At 50.8% G+C, this 10,011-nt stretch overlaps 1 protein-coding gene across 1 annotated transcript in view; it reads right to left on the reverse strand.

Annotated features, from left to right (window-relative positions):
* The window catches only part of RPTOR (regulatory associated protein of MTOR complex 1), a 330,305-nt gene extending 320,893 nt beyond the window's left edge, over positions 1-9,412 (reverse strand). The window contains exon 1 of the mRNA XM_049635517.1: positions 8,406-9,412. Coding sequence (XP_049491474.1) covers positions 8,406-8,567 — 162 coding nt within the window. The 5' untranslated portion in view covers positions 8,568-9,412. The remainder of the gene's footprint in view (positions 1-8,405) is intronic.
* Positions 9,413-10,011: the final 599 nt, after the last annotated feature.

Raw genomic sequence — 10,011 nt, forward strand, 5'->3', positions numbered from 1 at the left:
GGGGTGGGGGAGGGCGGGGGGGGGGGGGGGGGGGGGCGGGCAGGCGGGCACGAGCTTCTCAGGCAGACGATGCAGTTGTGGACGCGCACGGACGGAGGGGCCGCGCAGCAACGTGGACGCGCCTGAGCCGCCGATCTGCACGCTTAAGAGCCGCTCCAGTGGTAAACACGTTAGCTGATTTCACCACAATAAAAAAATGTCAAGGTGAAGAAATTCCAAGGCCGAGAAGCTCCTTTTATTTAAGGAGGTCACGCGGACGGCACCGTTAAGGGCAATGAGAGATCCCGAGCGGGGGCGGGGAGGGCAAAAATCGCCAACAAGGCGGTGCTGCCGGGACAAGCGGCAACATTTCCATGCGAGCTATGGATTAGTTAACAGTCACGTATCAAACATATACAAACACAGAGAGAATGATAAAGCAGGCGAGGGAAGATGTAAACAGGTAATGAACCCGGGTAAAGGTACCGGGGAGTTCGCTGAACTAGTCTTACAATTTTTCTGTAAGTTTGAAATTGTATCTAAACTAAGAAACAGAAAATAGTACCAGTCAGGGACTCCTGGGAGGCTCAGTCAGTTGAGCATCTGACTTTTGATTTCATCTCAGGTCATGATCTCAGGGTTGTGAGATCGAACCCGCATCGGGCTCTGTACTGACAGTACAAGCCTGCTTGGGATTCCCTCTCTCTCTCTCTCTCTCTCTCTCTCTCTCTCTCTCAAAATAAATAAATAAACTTGGGGGAAAAAAATACTACTGGTCAAGAACAAAAGCCACCTCTGAAAGCAAATTGACTTGGGGGTCAAATTATCACTTGTTCTCAGTGGTCACCTCTCCTCCAGCCACCAGGGCGCACCCCCCCTCCCCCCCAGAGCTGCACCTGTCTGACAAGTTCAGGCTCAAGAACATGATCAAAGCATTAATTATCACGCCGAACATTTCCTGGGATAACATTTTCTATACACTTAACTAAACTTACAAGAAGAAAAGAACAGGTGTCAAACTTCAGCTCTAGCGAAACAAGTAATGGTAGATGACCCAAGCACTCTTTTAATCTCTTCTCAATAAAGGCAGGAAAGAGTCAGAAACCTGGAGAACACCGTCTATATATAATCCACATGCTATCCTGTTAAAACTCGAGCTTTAGAATTCTACAAGGTGATAATGAGGAGAAATGTTCTTATCCATTTCAGGACTACTTCCCCAGCACGTTGTTCAAAATGGAACACGGCACATTTTTTAAAGCAGGTTAAAAAAAAAAAAAAAATCTATGTAGATGGTCCTTTGTGGCTCCTGAGCCTCCCATGACAAATGCCAAGGGCCAGTTCACACGCTCGAAGCGCAGAGCCAGGGTGCCCGCGCTGGCCGCCCGCTCTTTCAGCCCCAAGGTCTGACCCACCTGTAGACCCCGGCCCCTGGACGGTCACCCTGCAGCTCGGGCTGCCTGGCTTTGGACATGGTGTCTCACTCGGATCCCCGCAACTCTAGCCCCATCCCTCCAAACCCTCCACTCCACCCCCGGTCAACAAGATCTCTCCAAACACAAATCTCTGCATGATTTTGCCCCACTTAAATCCACACGCAGCTCCCCACCACCAACCACGTCAACAGTCATCAGTTGCTGAGAGTTTCATGCTGGGTCCACGTAACTGATTTGTACGTGTCATAAATGCAGTTCAATGCAAATGATTTACCTATTTAACGTAAAGGCAAAGTTTTCCCGATAATCGTGCCATTCTCACCTGTAAAACACACATGATGGGGTATCGCAGTTTGGTGTTGATGCGTCTGTCTGTCCTACTGGACGCTAGGGTCCCGGAGAGCACGGCACACTGTGAGCAAGAAACCTTGCTCGGTAAACTACGGTAAAGGTCTCTGGCCGCCTGCCCCTGCCACACTTGGGTCGATGTTCCTCCACTCACAGGACAGGACACGGCTGGGTGGGCAGCAGAGCGAACCCCTCCAGGGCGCACGCCAGAAGTCTGGGTCAACGGGAGGCCCTGACAGTGGCTACGTGCTTCCATACAGGGCAACTGCCTTCACAACCCCACAGAGCTCTTCGCAAACACAAGCTCCAGAATGGGAAGGGCGTTAACAGGTCCCTTTTAGGTCTGCTCTTAAATTTCTGGTCCTCTCTGCTTGATATTTTTGGCCAACCACCTGATATCCTCAAGCCCTGCTTCCTAATTTAAGTCTGACACCCACTTTCTTTTTAACTACACTAACGAGCCTCAAACTTTTGAGGATAGAACACCTTTACACTCGAAGATTACTGAAGACTCCCAAAGAGCTCCTTTTTAAAAAAAGAAAACTTTTTTTTACATGTTTATTTATTGAGAGAGAAAGAGAGAAGAGAGAATGCTGGAGCAGGGGAGGGGCGGAGAGAGGGAGACAGAATCCCAAGCAGGTTCTGCACTGTCAGTGCAGAGCGGATGTGGGGCTTGAGCCCACGAACATGAGACCGTGACCTGAGCCAAACAGCCCCTCAAACAGCTTTTTCCAGTATTTTCCATCTTAGAGGTCAAAATAAAAAAAAGAAGAAGAAGAAGAAGAATGTATTTCCAGGCGCACCTGGGTGGCTCAGTCAGTTGAGCGTCTGACTCTTGATTTTGGTTCAGGTCATGATCCCAGGGTCATGGGATTGAGCCCCACTTAAGGCTGCACACTGAGCGTGGAGCCCGCTTAAGTTTCTCTCTCTCCCTCTGCCCCTCTCCCCTGCTCACACGTGCGCACGTGCTCTCTCTCTCTCCCTAAAATAAATGAATTAATGTAAATAGTCCTCTATCCTTTTTTAAAAAAATGTTTAAAGGCATGTATTTATTAACGGATTTAAAATTATAAATTCGTTATATATTTCAATAAATATTTCTACGAAAAAGACATTTTCAAAAAACCATTGCAAATCTCTCTGAGGTCTGCCTTATCAGAAGGCCACTGGACTCCATACTGTCTTCCAACCTGCTGTGACGTGTCGCTTTGGTTGAAGCGGATGGAGAAACTCTGGCCCCACAAAGATTCGCAGGTGAAAAGGGCAAGAACATCAGCACGTCCAAGTAACTGAGAACGTGCTTCTCTGACATCACATCGAAACTCGGCAAATTGTAGTTTCTTAAAGGTTAGAAGCGACCTATGTGCACAGAGCACTAAACGGGCTACCCGATCTATCGGAAGCACCACCCCTTACGATACTAAAGCCCAGTGGCCTCCCTTTGAGTGGATCTCTTGCCCACGGAGCATTCGGTAAGAGCGCGGATTGGCCCTCTGGAAACACAGGCTCACTGAATTACGCAGACGTTCCAGATGAGGGCACGCTGCACTCCACGTTTCGAATCCCCAAAATCCTGTCCACTCTACCATCATCTCGTCGAAAGAGTGGGAAGCTGGGCGGCTCTCAGGGGCAGACACAGGTTTCCCAAAACTCTTCATTTTCACCGGAAAGCTCAGATTTTATCCCGGCCACGCATCCTGTCAGTCTTCTTCCTTGAAGTGACAGCTCATCGTTTGTTCTGGAGGAAACGTCTGCCGGAGACGCCAGCCCGAGCACCCAGGGTCGCCGTTAGCCTCCTTTCGGGTCCAGCGCGGGCGCCCCGCGAGCAGCAGGTGGCCCAGCCGGGGCCCCCGCAGGGCTCTTCCCAGGGCCACCCGCCACGCGGAAGGGGACGGCGGGCGCCAAGGGGGCGAGATCTGACACAGCCCATACTTGTTACGGTGTCACCAGGGGCATCGTCAAGTGGGGTGGAACTGTTCGCCGCGATCGCACAGCGCAGGGAAACAGCAGCCCAGCACCGGCTGGGCGTGACTCACGCCCTCGCCACTACCCTCGCCGCTTCTGCACCATCCGCTCAGATCCCAAGGCGGAGACCAGGAAAGGCCACTGCCACCTTGCACTGCTGTCATTAAGTCATCTCTGCACCCGCTGTGGGGCCCAAACTCACGACCCTGAGATCCAGAGTGCACGCTGCACTTGTATTATGATCCAAATAGGGGAGGGGGAACCCGGAGCCCACCGCCCACCGCCCACCGCCCACCACCCACCGCGGAAACAGCTGAGCCGCTCCCTTGGCACACTTCTCTGCTTTTACATCCCTGCCACCGCCCCGGCCGTCTTCCCTACACATTCGGTTTTAGACGCGGGGGCCTCACAATGTGAATTTTCAGTCACTGTGATACCATTCTTTGTTTCAACTAGGCTTTGTTTCTCAAGTTCAACTTCCCTCATCGCGAGCCCCGTAACTCAGGCCCCTTGGCAAGCCGTTTATTTAACTCAAGCCTCAGTTTCCTCAACCACCACACGGAGATAATAATCCCCAGCAATGTAAAGAACACACCCTGTGCAGAAGCCCTTCCCCCCTCCAGTCACTTTGTCCTCAGTACACGTTTACCATGTACCAAGCACGATCCCGTGTGCTAGCATCGACGAGGTCTCGGCCTTACGACAAAATTTCCGTTCTGGGGGTGGGGATGTAGTGGAAAATACCAGAGAAAGAGAGAGCGATCATGAGTGGCTGGGGAGCTGCTTTTGAGGAGGTGATGGGGGAAGGCCTCTCAGCGGCTGACTGTGGAGGTCATGGGGAGCCAGTTACCAAGAGCAGAGGGGGGTGTGTCCCCAGGCCTTTCCATCGAGGAAGCAGAAAAGGCAGGGCCAGACCACAAAGTGAACCGGGGTGAGGAATCTGCACTGAGCTCCAGGCACTCGGGAAGCCAGGAGCGGTCCCTCCGGGTCAGAACGCCTGTGGGGGGGACCAGTCAGGACGCAAGCACAGCCTTCCAGGTGAAACACAGTAGCTGGCTGGGCCAGGCTCGTGACGGGCAGAGACAAAATGAGGCGATCCCATATAAGATGCACTTTGGAGGCCAAGTCGACAGGCTCTACTCATGAGCCGGACAGGGCCACGAGGAGGAGGAGAGGAAAGAATGAAGGGTAAATTCTGGATTTACAGCTTGAACACCCGAGTGGCGGTTGAGGCAAAGCAGGCATTCAGGAGCTCCGGGCCAGGCCAGAAGTAAAAACTGCCGACGTGAGGGTCGCCGACGTGTGAACGGCATTAAAACCATGAGCCCAGACAAGACCCGCTGGCCAGGGGCATACACAGCAAAGAGGAGGGGCCCAAGATCAAGTCCTCGAGCGCCCCACACTAGGCTGTCAAACAGCAAAGGGGTCTGAGAAGGAGGATGAGAGACCTCAGGGGAAGAGCTGGAGCTCTTTCTGTTCGGGAAGACACAGAAGCAAGAGGAGAGTCTCATGAGGGAGGAGTGGCCCACTGTGGAAGGCTGCATAGAGGTCAGACAAGACAAGGACAGAGAAGTGAAGGCCTGTGGAGGGTGGTCTCGACGCCCGATGGGAGTACGTGATAGAGGCCACAAGGTGAGCAAGGTAGGGTTACCCTTCCTTTGTCCACGCGCCAGCCCGCTGCCTCCACTCGGCTCCCTCCATGGCTTACTCAAAGCACAACTTACAAAGCCAGGTGACAATCGGTCGAGAGACTGGTTTGGAAATGGCTTCATCGTTCTCTCCCTACTCCTCCGGCACACTTGTAGGCACCGTGTGTGCGGCAGTGGTCTTCCATCAGGTTTCTGATTCCGTCCCACAGGTGCAAGGCAAAGATCTAACTGAGACCAACTGTCCCCACACGCTCCCTTTCCAGGGGACAAATGAACTCTGATCGCCATAAAGCATCACGGTAAAACACAAACGGGAACATACGTACACATCGGCGTCAGCCATAGGCCCGCGAATTTTGAACCGCGAATCATTTACGTAAGTGTAATTATTTGAAAATGATAAGCCAAAATTGCTATTGATGCATATACGTATCAATTCAGTAAAAGCAACAGAATTAACCAAACAACAAACTAATTTGATAATAACAGTATTAAACAGTAACTTAATAACTAAAATGCAATAATAGTGGCATTTGAAAGGCAGCGCGGATCCCCCCCCCCCCAAAAAATGTGGGAATCCCAACTGAGAGTGGGCAAGGGCTGTGGCTCTCTCTGTCGGGATGCCAAACGTTGAGTGGCACAAAACTTTTTACAGATGTCAGTCAACTTAGCAAAGATGTCAACTTTAGGGATCCTTAACAGCTTCACTAAATAGGACACCAATAGGGAACCAGAAATGCACACACAAAATAAAAGTATATGGAATTGCGTCTCGGTCACAGGGAGCGGCAAAGGCCAAGTCTGCGTTCAGGGCACTTCCCGGCCCACCAGGGCAAGTGGGACGCGTAGGGCCTGCTCCGGGACAAGCAGGCCCACTCGTGTCGCCTCACCACAGGCTGATCCATCACACTGCTGGAGACAGCCTGGCCTGGACGCCTGTGTGCTCAAGATTCCCAGAATCAGAGCAGCTGCCTGGCGTGGCAGTCACGGAGCACAAGTCACACCCAGGGAACACGCTGGCCAGAACCAGCCCCACAAACCAGGTTTGTTCGGCCCGCAGTGTCGGTTGGACTCCTTCATGTCTTGTAACATCTGAAAGAGTGCCAACATTTTTAAATTGGAAGCCTTCACGTTAAAAAAAAAAAAAAAAAGTCTTCTGGATTCTCAAAGAAAAAAGACAGAGAGAGAGAAAGGAAGAGAGATCTGGCTGAGGCCCAGCTGCCCCTTCAGCTGCTGTGGCCTGTGCTCTCCAGAGCCCACCTTCCAGAAAAATCAGACACGAGTCACATGTCGGCTGCCGTTGATCTCCGGCCCTGTGCCATTCTTCTTATACCTGGCCTGTTTCCTTCACTCATGCTTCCTTCCAGTGCTTAGCATCATTTGGATTTGCAACTGTCCTGGCAGGGGTGCTGAGAGGTCTCGTTGGGGCTGAGTCAGAGGAAGAGACTACAAGGGCAGTTAGACGCCAAGCTCCCACACGCTGAACTGAAAATGTTATCTGCTGATTTTCTTCTTCATTAAACACCTTGCAAAAAGGTCAGACACAGCAAACGTTTCTCCCCTGGCTCTTTTCTAAAGAGTAATCTCAGTAATTACTCAGACTCAGAACTTTTCTTTCTCTTAATAACCTATGACAAGCTTATCAGAAAATGTTATCATTCACAAATTAATGTTTTAAGTAAAAGGTCAAAAATATATCCATTCATCAGCTTGAACAGTTTGAGCACGGGTTTAGGGTAGCAGAGGGAACCACATTTCACAAGGAAAAAATAAAAAAAGTCTTCCAGATAGAATGGGGAAAAAAAAATTATTAGACAGTTACTTTAAAACAAGTTCCTTTTCATGTATGCATAACAACCACAAAAAAAATTTGAACTATATAATTAGTACCAAAGAAGTCCCTAAGACAGACTTTTGTACAATCTCTTCTAAAGACCATCTCTTTTACTCCTTAAACTGCTTTTGGATGAAATGAATTGTCCTAACCCAAATCAATAACCAAAGGACTGGTTACTAGGGACTGACCAAGCACAATCACCATAATGGTGATCTTACATAGTTCAACATCATATATGAAAATATATGTAAGCCAGAGCAATCACACCGTACTATAACAACAACTACCTCTCTTTTACCACTACGATGCTTAAATTTAAAAAAGGCAATCTTGAAGGAAAAAACAAATCACAAAAAGACAAATTTTAACTGTGCGTAGATGGGAAGGTCCCACCCGCTTGCTCTGGAGACCAGGAGGTAGACAGCGGTTAGTTAAGGGCAGGTTCACCAAGATTGGCTGTTTTCTTTCCTACTGGCCATTTATAAGTCACTGTTCACACTCCAACACCATGGAGACCCCCTCAAACCTGGACTCAAGTTCCAACCCATCACCCTCTAACTCCACCGTGGGAGAAATTCTGTCCCCAAGCTACAGCAACGTGACACCACATAAATGGAGGGAAAGTCTGGATCCAAGACCAACTGCTTAGAAGGCGATATGATGAAGTTCATTGTAACTTTAAAACAACCCTGCGTGAATTTGTTACTAGCTAAACATTTGCCAGTAATCTTGTTTCCCAGCATAGCATTTAACCTGGCTTGGACAATTAGAAAAAAAAAAAAAAAAAAAAAAAGCGAACTAACCACAGAAGTAGGCTCCCCACGTGGGTACATGTACTCTCTCTCCCAAGGCATCTTTCCGTCCTGTTAATAACAGCACTGAGTATACCAAAGAGTGTGTAAGCACTCGCAGTGCTGCACTTTCCAACACGGTTACCTTTTACTGTCCGAATTCGAACTTCGTTTGAGTTAAATTAACACTGGCCGGTGAATAACTACTAACCAGAACAGACTTTTTCCATTTCCGACCAAACGCTGGAGTCTGAAATGGCTTGTGCTCTTTAAGTTGACTTGCAACGTGTGGCTGGGGAAAAATGACCGCTGCTTCCCCCGAGGACACTCGAGTGGCTCTGAACTTTCTGTGGAAGAATCTACCGGGGCCCAAGGGGGCGCGGTGGGAGAATCCACTTACCCGATCCTTCATCCTCCAGCTCTGAGCTAAGGATTTGGAGCCTTCGATTTTCTCACAGTGCCTCTTTTTCATAAAAGCCAAGGGCAGGTTCCAGTCTGTGAGGTCGGCCTCATCTTCCTCCCCGAGTCCCAGAAGAGGGGACTGCAGCATCTCGGACTCCATCGGGGGGGGGAGGGGGTGGGGGAGTCCTTGGCAGCAAGCGCTCGAGAACCTCCAGCCTTAAAAACTAGCGTGTACCAGAGCGGTACATATAAGAAATAAGAAACAGGGAAGGCGGGAGAGTGGAAAAAGAAACGAGCGGGAAGTGTGCGGAGACCCCTACTCGGGCAAAAAGTCTGACACCCTTCTAACTCTGCGCGGGAAGGCGGAGGGGGTGGGAAGAGCCGGGCGGCGTGGGGGGGAGACCGGGCGGACCAAGGAGCTCGGCGCGCACACACACGCACGCCCCCGGGTCCCACGCCACGGGCTGCTTCGGGGGCTGCACGTCCCAGGAGGGGCTGCGAGCGGAGCTGTCAGAGGCGTGGGAGACTTCAGGCCTCACGATGACCCTGCTCTCGGCCTCCAACGCCTCGGCCGATCCGAGGACAGGAAGGCCGCCCGCTCTCGGTGCCGGTTCGCCGACCGGGCGGAGGTCTCCGGCCGAGGGGGGAAGAGGTTCAGAGCTCGCGGGGTTTCCCGCAGCCACTCTCAGCCCTGCGGGTCCCGCACTCGCCGGAGCTGCTGCAACCAGAGCCAGGACCGGCCCATCGTGCTCGCCCGCAGCCGGCTCCTCGGCCCCGGATCCGCGCGGCCTGGACGGCCCTGGCCTTCGGCCCCGTGCCTCTCTCCTGCCTGAGAACGAGTCCTGAGGAGAGGGCGACGCGGAGGCGCGAAGAACACAGGGAGTGTGGGCTTATTGGGTTTGGAGAGTTCTGCCCTCTGGTTTGAAGCTACAGTGAAACTCCTCTCATCAGCACATCAAGGAGGACGCCATGTTGCCAAGCCCCAGCATGCATCGCGACCTACGGTGTGACCAACAGGCCAAACTTCCTCAGAACGTTCTGGCCGCGCTTCCCAGAATGCGAGGAGAGAAATTCGCCCCCCTCCCCGCTTCGTTACTATGGTTACCACAATTCAGCTTTCCAGAGTTTATAGCGTTCATTCAATAGATGCGCGATATCGAAGTCAATCCTATAAACGAAACTATGTCAATTTAGTTAATTTTGAAAAAAGCTTTTTATTGTTACAAACGGATCTACATGCTCCTGAAATTTAAGGAATTCACCCCCTTGTTGTTTCTTCCAGATTTTGAAAAGGCAGCAAAAGCAAGAACTATTGATAATATTACAAAAGAAGATGGTTGGGGGGGTGGGGGTTGCACGTAGTATCCTCCACAGTATCAATCAGATTTTCTCCCCCCCACCCCCACCCCCCAGGGAATACCCAGGGGAAAAACTAATTTCAACGATTACAATTTTTTTTGTTATTGAATCCATCCTATTTTCTGATGGAGCTTCTTTTGATACAGCTTCACGTGCAAACAACTAAAAGCTACAGGTTTCTTTGTGTGGAGGCACGCCCCCTGCTTTATTCCTCTACTCAGAAAACATTGTTTATTTACAGTGTG

The sequence above is a fragment of the Panthera uncia genome, chromosome E1 (assembly GCF_023721935.1).
Source record: "Panthera uncia isolate 11264 chromosome E1, Puncia_PCG_1.0, whole genome shotgun sequence".
Lineage (NCBI taxonomy): Eukaryota > Metazoa > Chordata > Mammalia > Carnivora > Felidae > Panthera > Panthera uncia.